Below are 26,837 nucleotides of genomic sequence, written 5' to 3'. Positions count from 1 at the left end.
GTCACTAGCAAAAATTTGCCAGAAATCTCATCTACAATTCACTAGCGCAGTTTAGCACACTATCGCCAGGCAAATTTTCACCATTGTTGCTCTGCAAATTCACTAAACTGCAAATTTTACATAACATTACCATTTTCGCCACAGTTTCCTTCACCAACTTAGACCTGGTGAACTGATAAACTGATGAAGCTACACATTCTTTACTGAGTGCTGTGTAATGTTGCTGTTAAATAGAAATAAAGCATTTAAAAAAATAAAGTAAAAATTCAGAAATTGGCACTGTGGAATGGTCAATGTTATAGATAAAGCAAGTATTACAAATAAATCAACTGAAGCTCAACATAACCTTTTCACCAGAATCTATTTTTCTGTTCTTCTCTCTCTTTTCTTCTTTCTTTCTTTCTTTCTTTCTTTCTTTCTTTCTTTCTTTCTTTCTTTCTTTCTTTCTTTCTTTCTTTCTTTCTTTCTTTCTTTCTTTCTCTTTCTTTTCTTTCTCTCCTTCCTTTTTCCCCCTCCTTCTTTCTTTTTCCTTACTTTCATTTAAAATAGGTATCTGATCTTATACCAACCGTATCTTGGCAACCCTTTGCATATTTCATAATGTTAATAAAAATCTAATTTTATAAATAAATCAAACTATAAACAAAATATATTTCTAGGCTACATGGGCCTTCTTCAGGGGTATTTAAGGCATACCAAATGACAAATTCACAGACAAGATATAAGACTTGTGTAACCAATTTTTTACATAATTTTTTCTGGCTACTCCACATTGCAACGTTCATCTTTGAAGAAAAAAAGGTCCTTGTAATTAATCAGATAGAAGGGAAATAAGGATCAGGATTATGGTGTCTGCTTTTAATCAAGTATAAATCCATAATAGCCTTCATGTGCCCAAAATATTTCCGTTCCTCTGAATATCCATTTATAAGCACAAGTGAGTCTGTATCCAAGCCATTATTTCATTCTCTAAGTGAAAATTGTTCCTAATTTTAGGCAATTTTTAGAATCTCAAACTATGTTTTAGGTTTTATCCTGGCATACATTTATCAACCTATAATAAAAGTGATGGTACAAAACAGCGTCCACAAGGCAAAACCGAGGTTCTATATTTATTCATATTGAGCCCTAACTTTTTAAGGGGATAGACAAGGAGAACATAATTCCTTACAAATGGCATTCACAGTGAATCTTAAATACACCTGCCAGTTGCCTGCAAATTTTAGGTGGCTCAATTTGTATTTCTTTTGAAAAATGTTTACTAATGGCAGTTGAACCTTGCATTTAGATTAGTTAATAAATCTGCCCTGTTGTGATTATCATGTGCATTACTTTTCATGTGCTGTGATGAAGAACCCAGTGAAGTACCATTTAGTTATCTGGAATGTATTCTTCCTTTCTTTTGACCCAGTCCATTGGGCTGGCTTTGCTTGGAAGATATATGAAATGTTCCTTATGACTGAAGTTTGATACTGTGTTTACTAGAATAGCCAGATTTGCAGAGGATTATGCATCATACCAGTAGGACATATGTAGTAAGAATATGAAGGACTTTTCTCACCAGAAGAGAACCCTCAGTGAAAGGATACTCTTCAGTGAAAGTCTCTCTATCTAAGAAAATACCCCGTGTCCCTGAAGGAATTGTGGTCTCTAACTTTAGAAAGGTGTTGCCTGAGAACACATTTCATCTCGGTGGAGCAAAAGCAATTCTTCCAAAGTTGCCCTGTCTACCTCACAATCTTCTAGAAGTGCCCTTTGACAGAGCTGACTACTACCTTTAGCTCTTTGAGAGGGGCAGTGATCCGTGAGTTCTATAATGCAGTAGGGAAGATTAACCACTTGGGTCACTTATGTTTTTGTTACATTATCCCCTTAAGTTTTCATTATCATGGGATAGGAACCATGTGATGTTTTGTTTTTCTAAAGAAATATAACGATATGGCAGTGGCAACAGGTGAAGCCATGACAAACAAAAATACTGTAGATAGTGGGCATCAGAGACCTGGACATTAGGCAGTGGCCAACAAGCTACTGTAGTCTGGGTGCAGTATATGAGATAGGAGTTAAAGGAGAACTATTACAAAAATTAAAATTTAATATAAGCTTCATCTAACTGAAATAAGAAACTTTCTAAATATAATCAATATAATTTTTTTATTAATTTTCTGAATAATTTTCGGTTTCTGAAATAATCAGGTTATTCTTCACTCTCCCCATCTCAGCATGTGTTTCCCTTCACTCTCTTAATGCAGGAGTAGGAGTCAGATTCTGATTTGGGAGGGTTGCAACCTTTGCCTAAAACAGGGGTCCCCAACCTTTTTAACCCATGAGCCACAATCAAATGTAAACAGAGTTGGGGAGCAACACAGGCATGCAACAGTCCCTTGGGGTGCCAAATAAGGGATATGATTGGCTTTTTGGCAGCCCCTATGTGAACTGGCAGCCTACAGGAGGCTCTACTTGGCACTATACTTAGTTTTTATGCAATTAAAACTTGCCTCCAAGCCTGGAATTCAAAACTAAGCACCTGCTTTGAAGACCCTGAGAGCAACATCCAAGGGGTTGGTGAGCAACATGTTGCTCACGAGCTTCTGGTTGGGAATCACTGGCCTAGAAGATGAATTAGGGCTCACTCTTTTACATAACCAGCTATGATGGATATAGTGTTTCTCTGGTATGTGCCAGAGTCAGTTGTTTTGTTAGCTTTTTTTGTGCTGGAGTTAGTTATATGAGTTAGCTCTAAAGCATCTGCTAGGAAAGGGAGCCGCCTAAAAGACATATTAAACCTACCTGTATGAAGAGAGCATGAAGAGAGCATGAAGAATGACAGGTTTGCTGAGGGGGAAACAGTAAACATGAATTTGATTATTTCATAAATAGTACAGAATTTTTAATTGATTGTATTCAGAAAGTGTCTAATTTCAGTGTGATGACATGCAACTATGCCTTCCTTTTCATCCAAAAATTCAAAAGTTTTTGTCTTAATAGTATCACATTTGTGTGTGTGTGTGTGTGTGTATCATATGTTAATATAGTAGTGATTAAAGGAGAACCAAACCCTTTTTATAAAAATCCCCTACCCCCTCTACCCTACATAGACCACCTCCCTGCTCCACCCCCCCAGCCAAGGTGTTACCCTGGGTAAATGCCCCTAACCCTTTAACTACCCCTCGATGCAGATTGAGGGCATCGGAGTTCATGGGCGCCATCTTCTTCTCTTCGGTAATCTTCCGGAAGAGAACAGCATGTTGGCCCTGCCCGGAATCTGCAACAAGGGGTAAGTAAAGAGTTAGGGCATTTACCCAGGGTAACACCTAGGCTGGGAGGGAGCAGGGAGGGGGGTCTATGCAGGGTAGGGGGGTAGGGGATTTTAATAAAAAGGGTTTGGTTCTCCTTTAAAGTATTGTATAAGCAGTACCATAGATTTTGTATCACTTTGTATACATTTGCCTGCTGGCATATTAGTATCTTTTGGAGTCCAGGTAGTAAATGATGTATACAGTTAGCATTCAGGAGGAAGCTGGGTAAAAGGGAGAAACATTGTTAGAAGGAAGAGGACAATTGAATCATATCACTTGTCAGCTGGCAGCTGCACTGGGAAGGTGTCACTACTATTCATTACATTAAAGCTAAAACCAGTAGTTTTTGAAAGCTTAAGAGTTGATTAGCTCCTAGGAGAGTATGAGGTATGGGTCGCTCTACAGCCAAGGTGGCCCTTGTGTACACTTTTGACAGGGGCTGGCAAACATCGCTAGGTCAGTCAAACACTATGGTACTGTTTGTACTTTTGTACTGGCCAACGACTTCATGTCAGCAGAGAACTTGTGTCACTTGTACAGATTGATCAAAACCACCTTGTGTGACATTAGCTTTAATGTTTATTTGCTGTCTATTATAAACTCTGAATAATGGTGGTGACTGCAATATCTGACAACTAGATATGGGATTTTGGGAGCCTTGACCAAACGACAAAGACCAAGCGGGTAGATGTTGAACCCAATAAAACAATACACCTCTAATATGCTGTACAGGTGCTGACATATTATTTGCCTAAGGTATGGCAAAGCTTGTAATGATCTGTGGAAGTTGTTTCAAATGCAAAATGTATGGGAAGCCATATATGTATGTCCTATTCTGCGACTCTTGAAACAATGCAGCAGAGGTCATCTCTCCTCAATGGTGCAACTTTGTGCCAATATACCTTTAACATGGTCTGGGACATTTATCTCCTACTAGCTCTGCAGTAAATACTTTTAGCCCCTTTGGGGGTACTGTGGGATTTGTAGTCTTTCTTTAACAAAGTTGTATGCGTCTGAGATTGAGTCTTCTCTGGGATACTATTGATGAAGTTGAAATTGTAAAAGTGCACATGAAAGCATTAATCATGTCTGAAAAAGAATTGCCCTAGATAAAAACAGGGCAGATGTGGGGCAGGCGGTGCAGAAACAAATTAGGCTGGGGGGTGACAAATTAGGAATTAGGGATGCACCGAATCCAGGATTCATTTCGGGATTCGGCCAGGATTCGGCCTTTTTCAGCAGGATTCGGATTCGGCCGAATCCTTCTGTCCGGCCGAACCGAATCTGAATCCTAATTTGCCGACGGCAAAATGGGCGTAGGCATCAAAGTTGACGCCGGTGCCCATTAAAGTCAATTGGCGTCTAAATTGGCGCTGGCGTCAGAACCATCGTCGAAAAACCTTTTTTCACAGCAGATTTGATAACTACAGTGGCAAGACTAAAGTATTAAATTCACTCTGTTCTTTCCCAACATTATATTTCCCAAAAATTAAATTAAATTCGCCTGCAAACCCTCAACTCAAATAACCACATTGCGGAGCACTGGAAAATGTTTGCTTCAAAGAGTCTGTCTCGCTCTCTCGTCCTGGTTGTTTCCCAGTAAAAGTCCTGCACCTGCCGAAAGAAACAGGATGAGTTCATTGATAAATCTGGATGTCTCTTTGCCCCAATGCACATCTATGGAGCAAAACTGATAAATCCTCTGTGAAAGGAGTAAAGAGGCAGACAGACAGAACTAGAGACCGATAAACACAAGAGCAGAGAGTTTTGAGCCCCCCTAATCTGGCTCGGCTCCCATTTCTGTTTCAGCCAGAATAGCAGAACATCAGCCAAGAAAAAAGAAAAAAAAAAGAGGAAACTAAATAAAATAAAATATTCCCCCTCCTCTCCCAATAATCAGGAGGGTGGGAGGGGGTCGTTGGCACAGTTGGAATGACGTCGTGTCTCTCCCTGCCCCTCCCTCATTAGGGATGTGAGCAGATCGGCGGGATAAATCCCAGCATGTGTGAAGGAACGGGGGCATTGTGAGACATGGAGAGCATACGGCCTGCCGCTCCACTCCGGAGCATCATCCTGTTTCTTGCCTTCTGCCAAACATCTCTGCAAGGAGGTGAGTAGCCACGCACGGATATGTACTTTGACCTTGCTCTCTCTCTAATACATGTTGTCTTCACTTTATTTTACATTATCCCCAAACTATTAGTTGGCCAATGATGCTGCAACTTGTATCGAAAAAACTGCTGCTTCCCAGCGCTTCCTGAGCTATCCAGCACTAGACAATATTGCAATGGGGCATCCCACTTTTGGCGTTACGTTGCATAGACCCTAGGATTTCAACATACAAACGTATAACAAAGCTAATAGCAGACCATACATTTCACAAGCAGTAATGAGGCTTTGGCTCTTACGATGCCCAGAATATCCTGTTTTTCCCATCGAACCATGCAATGGGATGCACCTTACCTGGCACAACTTCATCCTTTTTGACTTCTCCCAGTGAGACAGTTCTTCCCAAAACCATATCATAGGAAATCACACCCTGCCTGTGCTATAACACTGACCACTCTAAGCATTGCGTTTCTACTCCAGCCCCTCAGCAACACTTAGTAAAACCTTAACATTGCAAAACCTGGGGCCCAGCGAAAAGTATCAAGGGAATACGTTTTAGTGATTTTCAGGCTCTGCTTGTTCCCTGCATAGGACATATGACGTATCTCCTTCAGAACCTGAATTAAAAAGCAGAGAGATATTGGCAGAAGAGAACAGATACAGCCTAAACCGGTTCTGTTAACAATCGAATTGCCAGTTCAGCACTTGTGCCTGAGACTCTATAGAAACCTTCCCCAAAATCACCATATTAATCAAAACCAAAAAAAACACAACAGTTTTACATTTTTTTGTGCTTCAGTGAAAATTTTTTGGAGACCTTTGGCAGCTGTCATTGCTTATCACGTGTTCTTAACGTTGGGCCTAACATCAAAACTGCTTTTTGGGAAACAAACTGCATAGTTTAAGATGTAATCTAGAGAACTGGGAGGTGTTTAACACCCTGGAAACCTTCTTAATGGTAGATTTATGTTACACCAATACACTTATGTATTCTGCTGTCAAAACAGTGAGGTTTATAGCAGATAAATACATTAGGGTGCACAGGTTTTTTAAACTTAAATTCTACTGGTTACACACCTTGTTGAATAGCATTACTGTGTTTCAGAGAATTTTTCTATACAGGGAGACTTGCAGCATAAAGCATAGCAGAGGCTCACATGCACGTATTAAGCACAGGTGTAGCTGTATGCCTTACCCACAGGTGCAAATGTAGACACATATACAGTACAGTCTCAAACATTCAACTAATACACAGCTAGAGTGGTATAACTTGTAGTGGTGCAACTGTATACCTGATAAATGTGTTCATGTGCACATTTTGCACTTGGGCTCATCTGTACATTACATGCACTTGGGCTCATCTGTACATTGCATGCGCTTGTATGTATGTATGTATATTTTTATTTGTAAAGCGCTCCTTGAGGGCAAAGCACTGTACAGCAAAACAATAAATTAGTAGTAACAAACAAGGGGTCATTGGAATAAAAAGTAACAATAAGTGCATTATTAGAAATACAATTCACATAAATATAAAAAATATAATTACAATACAGATTAAGTGCTCAGTGTCAAGGAAACAAAAGGCTAGAGGACCCTAACCCGTAGGGCTTACAGTCTAAATACTAAATGCACTTGAGCTCATCTGTACTTTGAATGCACTTAGGCTCATCTGCACCTTGCATGCACTTGGGCTCATCTGTACATTGTATGCACTTGGGCTCATCTGAAAATTGCATGCACTTGGGCTCATTTGTACATTGTATGCACTTGGGCTCAGGTGTACAGCTAGTACACTGGCTCAAACATCTTGCAAAGTGGGTCATCTGGGCAATATGGGTCAGCTATAATGAATATACACATTTATCTGCAGTCATTATGAATATAAATGCAACACAGTACATCTTACAAAAAGGTACAAATGTACACATATTTTTGCTCAGATAAGCACTTTATGCAAACACTATACTGCAACTCATTTTCACCCTTTATTCACAGATTCAATTGAACACCTGGTATAGTTGCACAGATAACACACAGGTTGTATAGCTTATGCAAGGGTTAAGCTGCTGATAGGGTTGCTACCTCTCCCCTCTAATACAAGCCACATACTGAATCCACATAGTGCACATCTAGTAACGATTTATTTAGATACATGCAGCATGGCTGTACATAAATCAGTTCAGTCTGCAGCAGGCATATGGATTGATTGATAATTAGCCATGCAGATTCAGCAGATTCTGGTCTTAGGGCTCTTACACACGGGCGTTTGTGAGCGACGGAATAGATGCACTGAATTATTGTCAATGGGGCTGTACACAGAAGCATGTAAGCCCCAAACGCAGGTTGCATTTTGTTTGCAGACCCATTGACAATAATTGAGTGCATCCACTTCTGTGCTCCCCTGCGGCCGAACAGAAGAAAGCGCAACACAGGGGAGCGCACAAATGCCTGTGTCTAAGAGCCCTTATACAGAGGCTCATGTTCACACTTTTTACAAAGGTACAACTTGGAATTTAATAATCAGCTTTAGTTGCTCTCTATACAGACTTATACATACTCTACACATGTTTTACAGTCAGTTGGATATGTTATGCACTGCCTGAACTGCACACCTCACTTGCACACTTGGCTGCTGTCACCTCTCAACATTCTCAGCTGAATGTCACATGTTCCATTATACACCTTACCCAGATGCTTTTCTGAACAACCTATCAACCTCACCAGCGGTACAGCTTATTTATGTTGCACCTTATTCATAGGCTTTGCTCAATGTTTCCTCTAAGGTGTGGGCTCATGAGCACACACAAATTGTAATGCCATTGCACATTACAAATTGTGGTGCTCACGGAAAATTTTGTGTGAAAACAACATTTTTTATCAATTCTGACCCAAGCACACGTTTTATTTAAACTACTCACACAAGTGTAAAATTTGCACACAAAGGAACTTTTTGGCATGCACAACCAAGAAGGAATTAGAGGGAACATTGGCTCTGCTATTCTCCTTACACAGGGGCTTATCTGTAGAACTAATGCACAGGTTCCACATTACACCTTACTCTTAGACAAAGCTGTTCATCTTATATTCAGAATCTGTTGTAGTTCACTGCACTGCAGGCTTCTGAGGGCACTCATTCACCATTCAGGGTGATACCACCAAGTGCAAAAGCTGAAATGTTTATTTCATATTTTATATCATGCTATTGTGTAACAAGTAGAAATGGGGCACACGCATTGTAATAAATATACATAACCTTAAACAGCTTGTATACACATCCTCAGCAGCCTATATATAAAGAATACACTTCACTTAACTGCTAATTCTAAACAGAAACCTTGCTGTTCACATTATGGTCAAGCTCATTAATGTGCGATTTATGCAAAGACTCATACGTATACCATACATATGTGCCAGTATATACAAGCTCAGAATTACACCTTAGGCTCAGTAGTAAAAATTATGGGCAAGCTCACCTGTATATATTATATATAAGTTCCTCTATATACCTTATACAAAGGTTTACTGGACACCTTATCTACAGACAATCATACTACACCTTAAATGCTGGGCTACACACCTTATAACCATGCTTTTAACTCAACTAACAGGTTAACAGGGTACAATTCAGGCCTCATTTAGCCTTTCAGGCAATGATAGAATGACTAGGTGAGGCTCGGAATGCTGAGATTATCAAACATTCTCTCATTGAGCACAGGCTTCTCTTACTGTAAATTCTTTATTATCCAACAGAATGTTTCTTCCTATCACTGCATTCACTAACCTTACCTAGGCTATTTAAAAATATCTGGGAATTTACTCCCTGTAAACACCTGAGATGACCTCAAAATGCTGATCTTTTGTTTTTTCTAACAATAAGCCCTACATCTATCCTGAAGAGCTTGCAATCTAACCTTAATTGAAACAAAGCAGGAAGTGTTAGAATAGGAAGGGAATGAACACGCATTCTCGTTTGTGCCAGCTGGGTTGCTGCAATGTTCCCTGTAAACCCGAGTGACTGCACACCACTTATAACAGGCAAATAATTTAGTACTTCTTCCCAGCCACTTTTTTGAAAAAAGATGTTTCAATCAATTTCCACAAACAAAAGTTCCTATATATACATTGGCAGATATTTCGGCCACTTTTGACTGTTGGCATGGGTATGGCCCAATATTTTTGCTCAGGATTTACTTAGAAATCTGTTGGCCTATATTCCTCAAAGCTCAGCTTGAGATAATGATGGCCGTTTTCGAAGCTATAATTAAAGTATGGGTAGAATAACATAACCAGATTAATAAGGGACATGGGAAGATCCTATTAGGTGAAAGCTGTTTTATATCTAAGTGTATATATTTATGCATGCATGTTATCACATTTAATCAGGGTTTAGTTTTGTAATTTCTGTTTTATGGATTACTGAATTCATTTTGTAATTGAAATTCAATTTGTAATAATGTACCCCTTGTTGTAAATTATTAGGATTTTAAAAGTTCCACAAACTGTATAAAGCACTCGAAATTTGGCCCTGAAGCCATTATATGGTAATGGAACTCTTTGTGATGTAATAACCTTACATTGTACAATACAGGGTGCATTTTACACTATATAAGTGCATGGCATGCAGAGCAAATGTCTGTGTGGTTGTATAGTACAGTGTAGTTCAGCTGTGTGTAGGTAGGATTATAGAGGAGCAGCTATTAATGTTGTTTCAGTAGTAGTTCAGTCCCTAATGTGATGCTTTTATCCAACTAGATACAAAGTTTGTCTGAGCTCTGCTTTGGTTTTGCAGCATACAAGGTTGAAATGAAAGAACTATAATGCTAAAAATCAGTTTCTTCAGAAATTCCAGATGCTTTCTGTAAAGGGGAAGCACAAGTTTTAACTTAGAAGTGAAAGCTGACACATTCCCACCTGATATGAATGCAAAGGCTTGAGCTTTTAACGCCTTCCTGCCAGTGGCTACCCACACCTACACTATAAAACCCCGATTATCTCTTTCTCTCCCTCTGGGACGTCTCTCAGATACATATTTCCAACATGACGGACATTAACCGCTAAACGGCTCAGCCTATTATTTTATCTCCATGGGAAGATTAGTGCCGGCTGAAGTACTGGGCCAGCACATCTGCTAAACCTGTTTCTCTAGGCCAGTTTTAATGTAAGGCAGAAAAAGGGTTGCCACCCAGCCACTATTTTACTTGTTGACACCATAAGACATTGAAATGCAAAGTGGTAGAGTTGCAGTTCAGCAACAACATGATACTACAAGTATTCTTGTTATACTGGACATTTCTGATCTCTGAGTTTGTGTTGTTCCAGTCTTGGCAACTCTCTTCTGTGACTCAAATTAAGCTATTTATGGCACATGTACTATATTACCAAAAGTTATAAGACGTTTGCCTGTCCAACATCTCATTCCAAAACTAAGGGGGTTATTTATCAATATCCGAATATATCTTATTATTTTCTGAAAGCTATGCCAACCAAATCTGCACTGGATTTTTGCTCCTTTTTTAAAAAAATTCCTGTGCGGGAAAAAACTCCAAAAAATTAGAATTTTTGCCAGAAAACCAGGGAATCTTCAGATTATTGCACAAAACCCAGCACAGATCAGGATCTCTTTGGGACTTCTCCCATTGACTTCTATATGAACTCTGCAGTTCATGGAGTACTTTTTATTCGGACTGTTAACACTCTCGGGGTTTAATAAATTCTGAAACATTAGAGGTTTTTTCCCCACTAAAAATTTGGATTTCATAGAAAAAAAAAACTGGAATTTTTTGAGTTTTTGGCATTCGAACTTTAATGAATAACCCCAAGGGTATTCAAATTAACCAGATCCTCCCTTTGCTTGGAGGACAGCCTCTACAGATCTAAGACTTTCCACTAGATGTTGGGGTTTGCTTCCATTTAGGTGCAAGGGTATTAATGAAGTTGGTCACTGCTTTTGTATGATCACTGACTTCATGGTTCCAATTTAATGTACAGAAGATTTTATTGGTTGAGGTCAGGGCTCTGTGTGGTTTAGCCATGTTTTTCCACTCCCATCTTATTGTGTATTGGGACATTAATGTGGTGGACCAGGAAAGGGCCTTCTCTAAACTGGTGGTAAAAAAATGTATTTGCTTATAGAGTTCAGGTTTTCTTACATTTTCTTACATTTTTAAGCTCTAGCACAAACCATAAGAAACAGGGCCAACATTATAGTCCAGTCAACATTACAAATTCATCATGGTAGTCTTCTACTGAAGCGATACCTGTGGGTTCAGGCTTAGGCCTGCATTTCTGCATAGGTTTGTGGCCAGATGGGTTTACTATTGATTGGCAATAATTCAAGTTTTAGTTGTTTCCTGAAGCAGTTCTTGACCCAGTGTTGTGCTGAGCACCAATAGAAGGTGGATCAGACATGGACATGGAAGGTTAAATTCCGAGCTTGGATGCGAAGGAGTGAGGGAGGGTTGGAAATTCCCAACCTTCAATCACTTTTCTCCTGGCATCCGCCAAAGCCAGACTCATCCACAAGATAGTGAAGAAGGAGTCATCATTTTAGAGAACATCCACTGGTTACAATAGTGATGACCTCCAACTGCCTTATAACATTGGACTTATTTATGTCAGTTAATTAATTTATAGCTCCAAGCAAAAAATCGGAAGGCTACAGGTCGGATGAACCTGGATTAAAGATATAACCATCCCTGTTTCAAGAAGACCCTTTGGGTTATGGAGAAGGTGCCTGTATAAAGAATGCAGAGTCACTTGTTTAAGTGCTGTATTCACTTATTGAACTAGCATCAGAAATAGCTCTCTGCATTAAAGGGATACTGTCATGGGGAAAAAAAATTTTTTCAAAATGAATCAGTTAATTGTGCTGCTCCAGCAGAATTCTGCACTGAAATCCATTTCTCAAAAGAGCAAACAGATTTTTTTATATTCAATTTTGAAATCTGACATGGGGCTAGACATTTTGTCAATTTCCCAGCTGCCCCAAGTCATGTGACAAGAAAACTATTACACATATCCTTATACTATCAGAACCCCGGACAGCAGCCCTGGAGGCAATAGCTTCTTATTGGATTTGGGGATTCTCACTATGATTCCCTGGGAGCCATCTTCCATAATATGTACTGGAATGTTGTCTATAACACTAAGCTCTTGTAATATTACAAATACTCCTGACTGCACTCTAACTGGCTGAGTAATACACAACCACAAGCAACCACACACTTCTTCCCTCACGAGCATGATAAAATACTTTCTCTACCATAATATGTTCTAACCAGTATCTTCTCACTCAATTGCTCTTAATACTTACACAGCAACCAATATCCCTATCTCACTACCGAGGTACAGGCAGGTCCCTATTTACCCCTTGTATCGATTTTTAATTGCTTTTTATGTAATTCTGAATTGTATAAATTAATGTACTATACAGCGCTGCAAAATATGTTGGTGCTCTTTACATTCATGTTAATGGTAATAATGCTCAACACCTGTGAGCTGTGCTATGTTTTTTTTAAGTTTTAGTTTGTTGTTTGGCTCCATTAAGAAACAAACAAGATTTTTCCTTTGGTAAAAAGATGCAGCTTGCTCTCAATAGTAAACAAGCTAGCAATCTTAAACAGATCTATGGCTCACAATGCATTTTGGTTACTGACCATTAAAGGAAAACTATACCCCCCAAACAATGTAGGTCTCTATTAAAAGATACTGAGTAAAACAGCTCATGTGTAAAACCTTGCTTCATGTAAATGAACCATTATCATAATAATATACTTTTTTAGTAGTATGTGCCATTGGGTAATCATAAATATAAAATTGCCATTTTAAAAAATAAGGGCCGCCCCCTGAGATCGTACGATTCACTGTGCACACATACAAACCACATGTAAGGTCACATGAGCCAATTAACAGACAGAGTTCTGCCTTTTGCTTCCTGACTTCTTCCTGTTACAGTTAGAGTTGAAGTATTTCTGGTCAGGTGATCTCTGAGGCAGCACAGATAGAGTCACGAAATGGTGGCTCAAGGCAAGAGATGTAAAAGGGCAATATTTATGTAAATATATATTCCAGTTTGGTAAGATTCTTTAATATGTCATTCAATTTGATATAAACTATCTGTTGCTTAAGTATTCATTTTGGGGGTATAGTTTTCCTTTAAGGGCAATTATTGGCCACTTCCAGTTCTTGTCAATGGGATATAATATGTGGCATGTTATTTGCCATGTCCACAGTAACGTAAATAACAGGAGCCAGTCCCGGGTGCATGTATTTGGTCATCCCTTAGTTTATAACAAAGTTACAGATATATGATAACCTGCCCAGTCACTCTTGTATAGTTTCAGGGATATATCAGGCAGTAAATATGTATTCACCCTCCTATTCTGCCCTACTTGGTCCTTATCATCTTTATGATGGACCTCCTTTCCTCTGCGCCTCCCTAGGGGGGATTTTTGGAACAACTGTATTAACCAAAGATAGTTACTACTGGTTCTCCAAGTGTTGCTACACTACAACACCCAACATGGCCAAACCAGCTAAACCAGCACTCCAGGCTCCACAAATAGCCCATGTTTTTCAGACATTTTTACAAAAACACTTCATCTTCATTGTAGATGGATAATTCTGAAAAATCTACCAGTACTTCTCCATAATTATTTAAAACACGACAATTTTTGGTAAAGCAAATTATGTGGCTTATAAAATCACTATTAAATTGGCTTTGGAGGGATGGATTGAACAACAAAACCTCAGGCATAAAAAGGATCAGAGATTTTACTTTTCTGAATATTGTAGCACACTTTGACACATGTACATATATACTGTATACAGGTCTGGTCCAGGCTTAATACCTCCCATCTGTCCTGTGTTCTGCGGAACAGTCCAGATTTTACAATACAAATGTAACTATTTAAGATAAGCAAGTCTCTTGGGAGAACTGAGACTCACAGATTTCATCTTCATTCGCAAAACTGCTACAAAACATAAAACATGGCCTTAAAACTCCCAGAAATGTGTTCAAACTTGCATAACCTGCCACATTTTGTAAAATAGACATGGTAATTTGTAGTGTGACCATAAAATGGGCGTGGTCAAAAAAATGTAGCCGCACTGTCCAGTGGCTTTTTTCAGTGGAGTTAGAACAGTGTGATATGCTGTAAAATTGCAAGGAAATCTCAGCAACTTTCAAGTGCTGGTGCTTTATATATGCAGAAGGTCAAATTGCAGTGCAGTCCTATGTATGAGTTATATGCAGAAAAGCAAAGCATTTTCATAGATGCAGGGAGGTTGCAATGTTAAAAAAAATTTCAGGGGGCCGATTTATCTAAATGTGAGTATAGAGCCGATCACAGAAAAACGCACCCACTTTCTCATTCTGGTGGGATTTTTAGAACTGTATTCAGCAATGGATGAAAGTTAGAGTTCACCATTTGATAAATAAGATACAGGTACGGGATCCGTTATCCGGAAACCCGTTATCCAAAAATTTCCGAATTACGGAAAGGCCCACTCCCATAGATTCCATTATAATAAAATAAAAAAAAAATTTAAAATGATTTCCTTTTTCTCTGTAATAATAAAACAGTAGCTTGTATTTGATCCAAATTAAGATATAATTAATGCTTATTAGAAGCAAATCCCGCTTAATGGGTTTATTTAATTTTTACATGATTTTCTAGTAGGCTTAATGTGTGAAGATCCAAAGTACTGAATTATCTGTTATCCGGAAAACCCCAGGTCCCGAGCATTCTGGATAACAGGTTCCATACCTGTACTAAAAATCCCGTAGGAATAAATAGAAAGTAGCTGTTGTTGGCTCTAGTCTAACATTTTGCTAAATCTGCCCCATAGTGTTGATGTCACTTTAAAATCAATGAATGACTCTTTCTTTTCTTCTGTATATTTATTTTGGTCTTGGCCAGACTTTTAATTGGACCATCTGACAAAAAGTGTATTGCTCCCCTACTGCAGTTTGTTTACTAAACCAGCCTTGAGCCAGCTTTGTTGCAGTGCCTCCTCGTTGGTGGCAGTCGTACACTGAGATCTGGCACGGTTGTATCAGATTCTACACACTCCAAATTCCTCGCACACTGAGCTCAACAGTTTTGGAATTCTTAATTCTCCTGAGTCCCTGTTAATCCAACGCACACCTCTCATGCGGACTAGTGTTTGCTTTTAACCATGTCTTTGCAGGAGGACCTACTTCCTAGTATTTAAGTGCTTTAGCCTCTTCTTTACTATTATTAATATGACTGCAGGAGAGCATAATGAATGGATGAAATTTGTTTAGTCCAAATGGAAATGTATGCACATTTATGCTGACATATATTTTTTGTAAACAAGACAACATAGTTTGAATCTCAGTGTAGTTTAAATCTGCCATGAAAACTGCATTTCAATGAAAACCTTGAATTCTATTAGAAGATTCGCCAGCGAATTTTCTCAGCCATTTCCCGTATTTATTCGCTGGCGGCGAATCGCGCGAATTCACACCTGGCGAATAAATTCGTCTATCACTAATTATGTACCTTTATCAAATCACAATTCCATTTTCCTATTGGTCTTTGAACATGAATCAAGCACAAGAAAATATAGCATGTAATGAAATGCAATAAAATGCAACTCTGAACACTCATGGGTACAACTAGGCAGAATATAATAGAATCAATTAGCATTTAGGTGAGATTAAACCTGCATTTTAATGTACAGCAAATGCATAAAACAATTCCTGTGAGTAAAAGCCCTTACCTTTGGTGCCATACTTCTATGTGGATAGTCATGACCAAGGCTTGATTCTCAAAAAGTATCATTGCTGCTTTTAGTCTCTTAATGCAACATTCTCTTAATCCTTAAAATTTCTCTCAGTTTAAAGTGATAAATTTGAATATAAAGAGATACGCTAACTACCCAAAACACAGCATTTTTCACTAGAATTCTAGTTTAGGTGTTGGCAACGTAATAGCATACTATATGTACTTGCATGCAATTCAAATTAGCCAAATTAGAATCCGCTTTAGTGAATTCCTCCCAAATTACAGAACAAATTTCTTCTCATTGCTTTGTTGTCTGAATGATTTCACTTCTGGCATGGGGCATTCTTAACACATGTGTAGGTGGAACTCACTAAGGGAACTCAAGAAATAGCACCACCTTATAGTAAGGCAAGTGTTCATTGCACGTTACCCTTGCATTTCTCTGCACACAATTCATTATAGTAGGCTGAATTAGTCCATTGGCAATTGACGGCTAAAATGTAAATCGCCGACGGGATGGCACTCGGTGCAAATCATATTCCGAAGTTTCCTCGTGAGGCAACTTCGGATGACTTCGAAAAACTAAATGCGCAGAGTTCAATCCCACCAGCAATTTACATTTCAGCCAGTGGGAAAACAGGGGAGGCAGTTCTGGGAGATTAATCACCCCCCTTTCGACCATTCACCATCTAAAAGCTGCCGAATTGCTGTTTTAGCCTATGGGGGGCCTCCTACAACCTATTTGGAGTCAATTGGAACTGGTTTTTGCCTCAGTGAACTATCACATATACTTAAAGATCCAGTTTACTAGCCAAGTTGGTGAGCAAGCAAAAGTTGTCCAGATGTCGATCAGCAGGTTTAAAAATCCTGCTGGATCAGGACTGCATTGATTATTCTACAAGAAGTAAATGCCTCTCTCTTTAACTTCCCCTTAAATAAAGAGCATCTTTGTTGCATCTGTTTCTTCCTAAAGACCAATATGGACCCCATCTGGATAAATCCCTTTCCTTACACAGCAAAGCACAACGTATCGCTTTATTAATCTTGGTGTATCTAGAGTTTCTATGTTAACCTTGCGCTGCCTCACTGATCTGCTATGCTATTATGGAAACCTTTTGTAAACTAGGCGTAATTGAATTTAACCTCCCCTTCACCATTAACTTTAACAGCAAATGGCCCAGCTTACATAATAGAGTAAGAGTGAGAGTTCCATAACATGCATTACAGAATATATCAGCAATTCACTTTTTCTTAAGGTGGCCATACACGGGCCGATAAAAGCAGCAGACAGACCGAGTCGGCAGCTTATTGGCCTGTGTATGGGGCCCCCCGACGGGCTTCACTGATCGATATCTGGCCGAAAGTGGGCCAGATCTCGATCGGATGGGACTAAAAATCCCGTGGGTTTGCGGCCGCATCTGTTCGTTGATGCAGTCCCGCGATCCAACCGCCCGTTACAATTTGTTAGGATCTGATCGTTGGGCCCTAGGGCCCTCGATCGGATCAGCCCGATATTGCCCACCTCAAGGTGGGCATATCTGGGAGAGATCCGATCGTTTGGCGACATCACCAAACGAGCGGATCTCTCTGTGTATGACCACCTTTAGATGAGCCTCATTGCTTTCACACTGACAGCAGCAAAACAAGGTTCATGGATGTTCAATGAACATTATTGCAGCCCAATCTGAAACCATCATCATAGCTGGAGAGTACTAAAGGATGGCAAGGAGTAGGCTAGGCACATACATACTCTTACAAAGCATGAAATTCCTCAAAAAGTATCTGTATGAAAATGTCATTATAGGAGTGATTTGCTTTTTAATGCACAAATGGACTTTGTGCATCCACAGAGCCTGTTTGCTTGCAGTGAAACGGTTTGTTTGTTAGAGCTTTAGTTTGGTAGAACTAAGTAAATTGTTTGACATAACCCAATGCAATGTTTGGTATACCTACAGAGTTGTTTGGACTAATGATTTGTTTAATCAATTGTTTAATGTGACGACAGTAACCCAATTAAACTCAAATCGAAAGCACATTCGCTGCTCAGAGTCAGGTCTTGTCTCCATACCTGTGGTTGAAAATGTTTTTTAGGCCATCTCTCAATTGGGTGGGATGAAGATATAACTACATAAGGATTTTATATTATGTAGATGTATAATATATACCTAAACTGCTACTCCCAACATCCCATGCAGAGCCAATGAAGGCTGTATAGGGATTGCAGCAGTGGGGGGCCTTAGGCTAGACATTCAGTTTCTCCATTCCCACAGATGGGAGCCCTTTCTGCCCTAAATTTTACCCCCCCCCCCAGTACATAAAAGGCTAATGTATGCTTGACACATATTTTCATTACGGCAAAGGGAAACAATATAAACACACAAAATAAACTTTATTATGAAATGTAATTTCCGTGCACTGCAGGTGGAAGGATTTCACTTCAGTATGTGTGGTCTATAACAAATAAAGGTAACAGAAACTGTTATAAATATGCCTGTGGAAATCATATAGGAAAAATAAAATATTGGCTGAGATGTCAGATATAGAAATCACAGGATAGTAGGGCAAACTAACACTGCACACATTTTACTGGTTAAATTAACCTAGAGCAATCAATAAATAATTCTGAGATGTATCTCCCCTTAAAGGAGAAGGAAACCCCCAGGGCGCTAAACCCCTCCCCCCTCCCCTGTGCTGCCCCCCCTCCCTCCTCCCCCCTGGCCTACCTGTCCCCCTGGGCAAATGCCCCTAACTTTTTACTCACCCCTCTGCGCAGGTCCTGTCCACGGAGTACGCAGTCGCCATCTTCTCCCACGCGCGTCTTCTTCCTGCTCTGATCGGCGTTTTCTGGCGCATGCGCAGTAGGAACAGGTACCGGTACGGCTCTACTGCGCATGCGCCGAATGTCACGAAGTGAAATCGGAAAACTTGTGACATTCGGCGCATGCGCAGTAGAGCCGTACCGGTACCTGTTCCTACTGCGCATGCGCCAGAAAACGCCGATCAGAGCAGGAAGAAGACGCGCGTGGGAGAAGATGGCGACTGCGTACTCCGTGGACAGGACCTGCGCAGAGGGGTGAGTAAAAAGTTAGGGGCATTTGCCCAGGGGGACAGGTAGGCCAGGGGGGAGGAGGGAGGGGGGGCAGCACAGGGGAGGGGGGGAGGGGTTTAGCGCCCTGGGGGTTTCCTTCTCCTTTAAATCACCTCTTACAGGGTGGGAATATGTGGTAAGAATTAAAACGATACAATGATCCAATTGAACTTTATAATAATAAATACTGTATAGAAAATATGAATTTGTGTAATAGAACATATTTTAAAAGAAGCACTATTTACTTATGTTAATCAACAAAAATGCAGAATTTTGAGCCGTTAAGATTAATTAACAAAGCGACTGAGCCCATGGCAGTTGGAATGTTTCAGCTTTCCAAAGTCGTCTGAAGTTTCCTCATGAGGCGACTTCAGAAAATGAAGCACTCAGAGTACCATCCCACCAGCGATTTAGACTCTAGCCAGCGGGAAGGCAGTTTGGGAGATTAGTCGCCCCACGAAGAAGCAATTTGTGGCTGGGCGACTAATTTCCCGAAATAGCAGAGTGTGCCCTTACTTTTAATGTATTTGTTAGGGTTGGTGTGCTGAAGAATAGCAAGTACATTATCTCTGGAGAGAGGGGTTATCTATAGTAGAGACTCATGTCTGGTAGTTTCTTCCTGTTGACTTCTAGTTAGAAAAATATATTATTGCCCTACTACTGCTAGAGATGCTTGGTTATTCTCTTGTCTGCCTATGGGATCTGAAAGAACATTTTTAAGTCTAACTAATCAAGAGATGGGACACGTGTGGGCTGGTTCCCAAAGCATGACACAACTGATGCATATTCATCACTCACTGCTGACTACATGGAAATGTTATAACATCATCACTCTGCTTTGCTACAAAAAAATTCCTATTAATAACAATCATGACCAGATTAAGAGAAGGGAAGATACCATTGGCATGTTAGAGGACAATACAAACTTCCAGTTGTCCCTTTTCAGGTAGAACATGATTTCTGGGCCCAGAAAGAGCTGAGGCTTAGCAAACATTGGATAAAGTTCAGAGATGGCCCATCTAGGCACATCGGGGCATTACTTAAGAAGTATTTGGAGTGTGACAGAATGCCAGGACATATGATGCTGTATATTAGATATGTTCAGAAATTTAGAATATTGTAGACATTGCTAAAGTTAAAAGTGATAAATTGTCATAAACTGACCTTTCCCAATCTGACCAGTTTAATGTGCCTTCAGAATTAAACTCAACGCCCATCTTAGATAAAATAATAGCTTAGGCAAGCATTTAAAGGGCATGTAAAGTCTAAATTAGAATAAGGCTAGAAATGCTGTATTTTGAATACTAAATACAAACATGAACTTACTGCACTACAAGCCTAATCAAACAAATGATTTATGCTTTCAAAGTTGGCTACAGGGGGTCACCATCTTGTAACTTTGTTAAACATCTTTGCAAGACTAAGACTGTGCACATGCTCAGTGTGGTCTGGGCTGCTTAGGGATCGTCATAAACAAAGCTGCTTGAGTTCTGCATGGCTGAGAAGTAAGGCGGGGGCTCCCCCTGCTGTTCATAAGTATGATTGTTTCCCTGCTCAGCAGTTAGGGACCGTCTGACAATTCCTATCCACAGCAGTAAATGAAGGGAGAATTTCACTGCATACAGTCAGGTTTCTTATAAAAACGGTACATATTTTTTAATTCAAGTATATTGGAGATAGGCTTCTTTTTCATTAAAGAAAGTAAAAATGGGATTTTATTTTTTTGCCTTTACATGCCCTTCGAGTTCTACAAGGTTAAGGTTGGCAGTTTTTTCCATCACAATTGTGTTGTGTGTGCCCACACAACACACAAAGAACGTAACATGACTCTTAATAAAGGTTTTGAAAATGTTGTATCTTTTTCATGTTCTTTATTTATAAAATTCCTTCAACTGAAATGTTGCTTCTTCATTTGCAGGAGTTCCTGGCGCTGGACTAGGAGGCCAGTTTTATCCAGGTGCAGGTGCTTATCCAGGTGCAGGTGCTTATGCAGGTAAGGCAAGACAGGCTGCTTATATAGACAGTAAGGGCAAGTTGCAACTATATTCCTTTATAGTAGATATATAGCTGTGCATAACTATGTGCACAATTGTTTTTACAGAGCTGTAAACCAATTGAGTAGAATTGCTCACTGTACCAGTAAGGGATCATATGTAACCGTCGTGGTCTTTACAGTCTGAGCTACATAAAAGTCTTTGGATCAGCATGGTTAGGGTTATAGTTGCTTTTGGGCCCTGAGACTCTATTTAGTCAGGCTTGTTGAGGATAATGCCATCAATCTCTGATTGTGCAGTGAGTGATGACTCTGCATAGCATCATTGTGCAGCACAATGTTTAGAAAATGACTTAGCTGCACATTGAACAAAATATCAATCATAATTAATTTCCCAATAGCATTCAATGCTTTGGGATTTGAAGTATTTTTAAAAAAAATAGAATCATTTTTTCTTTTTTTTTCTTCTTCAATATATCCCATTATGTTTTTATTTAATAGCCAAATATATTAGCATAGGATAAGTAACATCTCATAATTGGCATCCCAGTGATGTATAATTGGCACCCAGTGCATGCAGTGAGTGTACAGTTAGTAGCAGCTTTGTCTAGTAAGAAACATATGGAAATTAACTTTTCCTCTATAGTAGTAACCCATATAAAATGTAATCATTACTGTTGCCTGTCTTTCCTGCCAATACAGGGGCTGGTGCGGGAGCAGGAGGCATTGTACCCGGAGTAGGAGCAGGTCTGTAACAAACTTTATTTTAGTGACCCCTCTTGTATGCACCTTTACCTGATAATACTAATATTCTCCAGGCATTGCCGAATATACTTTAAAAGGCTTTCAAACTAGTATTCATGGAATGCATTTTGCAGCTGTTCCTGTATTAAAGTCAGGAGAAAAAACTAGTGAAGTTTAAAAATTAAATTCAAATTCACTGGCAATTTTAATAATTAAACTATGTACATTTCTATAAAGCCTAATAGAGACATTCATTAACTGCATGGGGTTGCTTAAAATGAAAAATAGTATGCTTTCAACTAGTGAAGTTTAAAAATTAAATTCAAATTCACTGGCAATTTTAATAATTAAACTATGTACATTTCTATAAAGCCTAATAGAGACATTCATTAACTGCATGGGGTTGCTTAAAATGAAAAATAGTATGCTTTCAATATATTATTTTTATCTACCTAGGAGTATACCCTGGTGGCAAACCTTCCAAACCAGGTGAGAAATCCTACTAGCAATGTGGTTTTTATAGTAATAATAATACTACAGGGTTTTTTTGTCACTATTTATCTTTAAATCATTTCATATTGTTCTGCTCCTCTGTGTGCAGGTGGTGGTGGTGCTGGAGCATTAGGTGTTGGTGCAGGAGGACTTGGGGGAATAGGAGTTGGTGGCCTTGGAGCTGGTGGCCTTGGAGCTGGTGGCCTTGGAGGTGGTGGAAAGCCTAGTAAAGCAGGTACGTGTTGCTACAGTATTACAAAGTCAGGCTGTGCAGACACAGAGTATTTAATTATCTTTTTATATGAAAAACAGTCTAACCTGCTAAATCAGCAAAAAGTAACACAAATACATGTTCATTATGGATTTACTTTGCTAATGTGGCTGTACGTCAGTGCTCACACACATATTTCCAACTTGTACTAAGATGACTCCTACCTCATGGTAACATTTCTTCTGAACTGCCTGGAACTATGTGACACACTATGCAATCATGGTGTTGTGCTGGGGCAGTACTACTTGGAATAATGGGGGGGGGGGGGTGTGAAATAATTCATAGTGAATGGTAAGCATCCCAACAGTATTGTAAAGTATACAGTGCATTTGGAAGGAATGTTATGGGAAAGCAAACACTAATGAAGTGTAACATGGGACAAGCCTTCACAATTTCATGGGTCTGAGATTTAAAAGGCAAGAAATTACTTTATATTATGAAACACCTTAGGGAACCACAAAAGCACAATTGAAAGTTGCTATTTTAGAACTGCAGCTTATTGACCTCTGATGGAAATGTAATTATGTTAAGGTGATAGAGATTACTGCCTTATGTGCCCTCCCTCCCCAAAAATTTACTTCTAAGGAACATTGTGCTCAGTGGGATACATTATGGGAGCTTGTGAAGGGTTACATCTTCGGGATATGTGCGGTATGTAATTATGGTGCTATGTTTTCTCTTTGCCAGGAGGAGTTGGAGCTGGTGCAGGAATTGGTGAGTACGGAACTTTATGTGTACAGGTATGGGATCCGTTATCCGGAAACCCGTTATTCAGAAAGCTCTGAATTGCAGAAAGGCTGTATCCCATAGACTCCATTTTATCCAAATAATCCAAATTTTTTAAAAGTATTTTCTTTTTCTCTGTAAAAGTACTTGATCCCAACTAAGATACAATTAATCCTTATTGGAAGCAAAGCCAGCCCATTGGGTTTTATTTAAAGGAAAACTATACCCCAAAATGAATATTTAAACAACATTTATATCAAATGAATTGGCATATTAAATAATCTTACCAATCTGGAATATATATTTAAGTGAATATTGCCCTTTTACATTTTGTGATGGTCTCTGTGCTGCCTCAGAGATCACCTGACCAGAAATACTACAACTCTAACTGTAACAGAAAGAAGTGTGGACCTAACATGTATGATTTGTTTGAATTGTTTGTGTGCACCATGAATCCTACGATCCCAGGGGGGCGGCCCTTTTATATTTTAAATTGGCAATTTTCTATTTATGATTACACAATGGCACATACTACTAGAAAATTCTATTATTATGAAAATGGTTTATTTAAATTAAGCAGGGTTTTACATATGAGCTGTTTCATGCAACATATTTTTATAGCAATCTACATTGTTCGGTGGGTGTAGCTTTCCTTTAAGGTTTACATGATTTCCTAGTAGACTTAAGGTATGAAGATCCAAATTATGGAAAGATCCATTATCTGGAAAACCCCAGGTCCCAAGCATTCTGGATAACAGGTCCCATACCTGTACTGGGAAATGTTATGATAATCCAGACCCACGCTTACAGTGAATTTGTTTCAGTGACGGTCACTGCTGCTGTGATGTTCTAAAATAGTGTAGCATTGTTGGATTCGAGAGATAATTACTGGTGGGTCTAGGATGTTATATGCTGTATATATTAAAGTTATAAGAATATGTCCTTTTGCCCTGCAGTGGTACAACTGGTGTGTTTCCATCAGAAACTCTACTATAGTTTATAAAAGCCATGGGGGCAGCCATTCAAAGCTGAAAAAGGAAAAAGGGCACAGGATACACAGAAGATAACAGATAAACTCTGTAGTATACAATGGGGTTGAATGGCTGCCCCCATGGATATACAGCAGCTTGTTTACATAAACTATGGTTGTGTTTCTGAAGAAAACACACCAGTTTTACCAGTGCCAGACATCAGTCCTATATGTTGTCATTCCTTTAAAACACTTTCATTTTGTAGTGTTTCTGTTCCTTTAAGTGGTAGTAAGAAACACAAGGGATTTGTCACAGTGATAGTTATGGGTTGTACTTCGAAGTTTTACATATGTGTATTGGTTATAGTTATGGTTGGTATCAGAAAGTGTTATGTACTGTATGGGGGAAATGTAATACAATTTGCAAAATTCTCCTGTCGCAATGTAATATTCTTCATTAGACTTTTATTGCATTGCGAATCTTAATTGCACATTGCAAACCTTTAACACCTGCTCTGCTCTTTCGTTAAATATTTTGTTGCAACAATTGGTTTGCGATTGCGAAATTTGATTACATACACTGCGAATGTTTGCAATCTCAACAATTCGCAATCTTTCTGTTGTGTGAGAGGCAAAGTGTTCTCAAAGGCAACATTTTTCACTTTACGAACATTTATTCGCATTGCAGATGAATTGCAAATGATTTTTATGTTAGCGACCAATATTACATTCCCCCCTATGTGTCTTAGTGATAGTTAAGTGGTACTTGGAAGTGATGTGAATTTGTATCAAATCAATAATATGGTTATATGCTATCTGTGGGTGAGTACCATGTTCATGTCCATTAGCAATAAGTAATTATTTAAAAAAAATGTGTTTACTCACTTCAGGCATTTATTTGTATTTCTTACATGTATTTCTTACATACCATATGGCAGTGTCTCATCATTGTCTCCATACCTAATGCAAGCCACACCCTCCTGACACGTTCCACACCATTGGGTGCTTTATCAGAGGAGGTGTGGCTATTACCAGTTGCATCCCTTATATACCTAAAAAAAAATCCTTAATGTATGTTCCCCGGGTTTTAATATTATAAATACATGTGGCAGGATAACTTCTATTTCCTTCCCTGAAACCTGCATAAAATAGTTTCTCCCAACTGGGTACAATGCAAACATAGTACCAGAAACTGGTAACTTGATAACATACTATTACCATTTCTAAAATGTATATCTATACACATATGTATCTTTCAACACCTTTAGTGTTCCCAAATATAATTGGACCTTCCCCATAGGCTAACATTGGCCTCGGTAGGTTTTAGGTGGCGAACTAGGGGGTCGAAGAAATTTTTAAAGAGACAGTACTTCGATTATCGAATGGTCGAATAGTCGACCGATTTTTAGTTCGATTCGAAGTCGAAGGTCGTAGTCGAAGGTCGAAGTAGCCAATTAGATGGTCGAAGTAGCCAAAAAACCATTCGAAAATCAAACTATTTTTCCTCTATTCCTTCACTTGAACTTAGTGAATGGGCCCCTTAGATTTATTGCTAAATGTTCAAATTCTGTGGTATGTAAGAAATTAATTTATTCAACACTGTTTTGTAATGATTTGGTGAATTTGCACAAATAAATGCCTGAAGTGAGTAAACATGCATTTTTTCTTTGAAATGATATGAATTTGTCACAATGATAGTTATTGGTGGTACAAGGAAGTGCTATGGGTGTGTCTCTGTGGTTATGGGTGGTAGTAGGAAGGGGTTGTTTCTGTCAAATTGATAGTTATTGGTAGTACTGGGATGTACTATAGATTTGTCTAAATTGATACAGGAAAGTTATTAGTAGATAAATGCATTACTGGGTTTGTTATAATTGATACCCAAACATGGTACCAAAATATGCTAAATGGTACAAAACTGCAACAATGGAGGAAGTTATTAGGAAGCACATAACAGTAGAGAACTGCAGCAATAGAGCTGTCACAATCATGGATACAAGGGCCAAACTACTTTGTACAAAACCTGTGAAAATGCTTAACGACATAATTACCAGTAGGGAACACTATAAAGAATTGCTCAGCATTACAATAAGGGGTGTAACTGCTCCACCTTTTTAAGGATTTAGCCCAGCACACAATCTTCCTAAAAATCTGTGACTGAATACCAGGCAAATCAAAGAAAGCTGAAACAAATGGTAAAATCCTTAGGGAAAATGGTACTTAATGACCACAGGAGGGGAATTATGAGATTGAGTCTGAGCCTTCCCAAAGAAAATCATTCAAGACATGTATCTGAAACATACTAGGCTTTGACGAGGCTGGATTCTAGCATCCACTTTATAGGATTAGGGATGAACCTACTTCATCATAATTCAGGTTTCTGAATCCAACAAG

The 26,837-nt window shown here is 39.1% G+C and overlaps 1 protein-coding gene across 1 annotated transcript in view; it reads left to right on the top strand.

Moving 5' to 3' along the window:
- The first annotated feature begins 5,330 nt into the window (after positions 1 to 5,330).
- Positions 5,331 to 26,837, top strand: part of LOC108708883 (elastin-like) — a 91,842-nt gene continuing 70,335 nt past the window's right edge. The window contains exons 1-4 of the mRNA XM_041584700.1: positions 5,331 to 5,409; positions 21,166 to 21,240; positions 22,441 to 22,473; positions 22,586 to 22,711. Coding sequence (XP_041440634.1) covers positions 5,331 to 5,409; positions 21,166 to 21,240; positions 22,441 to 22,473; positions 22,586 to 22,711 — 313 coding nt within the window. The remainder of the gene's footprint in view (positions 5,410 to 21,165; positions 21,241 to 22,440; positions 22,474 to 22,585; positions 22,712 to 26,837) is intronic.

The sequence above is a fragment of the Xenopus laevis genome, chromosome 2S, assembly GCF_017654675.1.
Source record: "Xenopus laevis strain J_2021 chromosome 2S, Xenopus_laevis_v10.1, whole genome shotgun sequence".
NCBI lineage: Eukaryota > Metazoa > Chordata > Amphibia > Anura > Pipidae > Xenopus > Xenopus laevis.
This window is presented reverse-complemented; position numbering and strand designations above follow the sequence as displayed.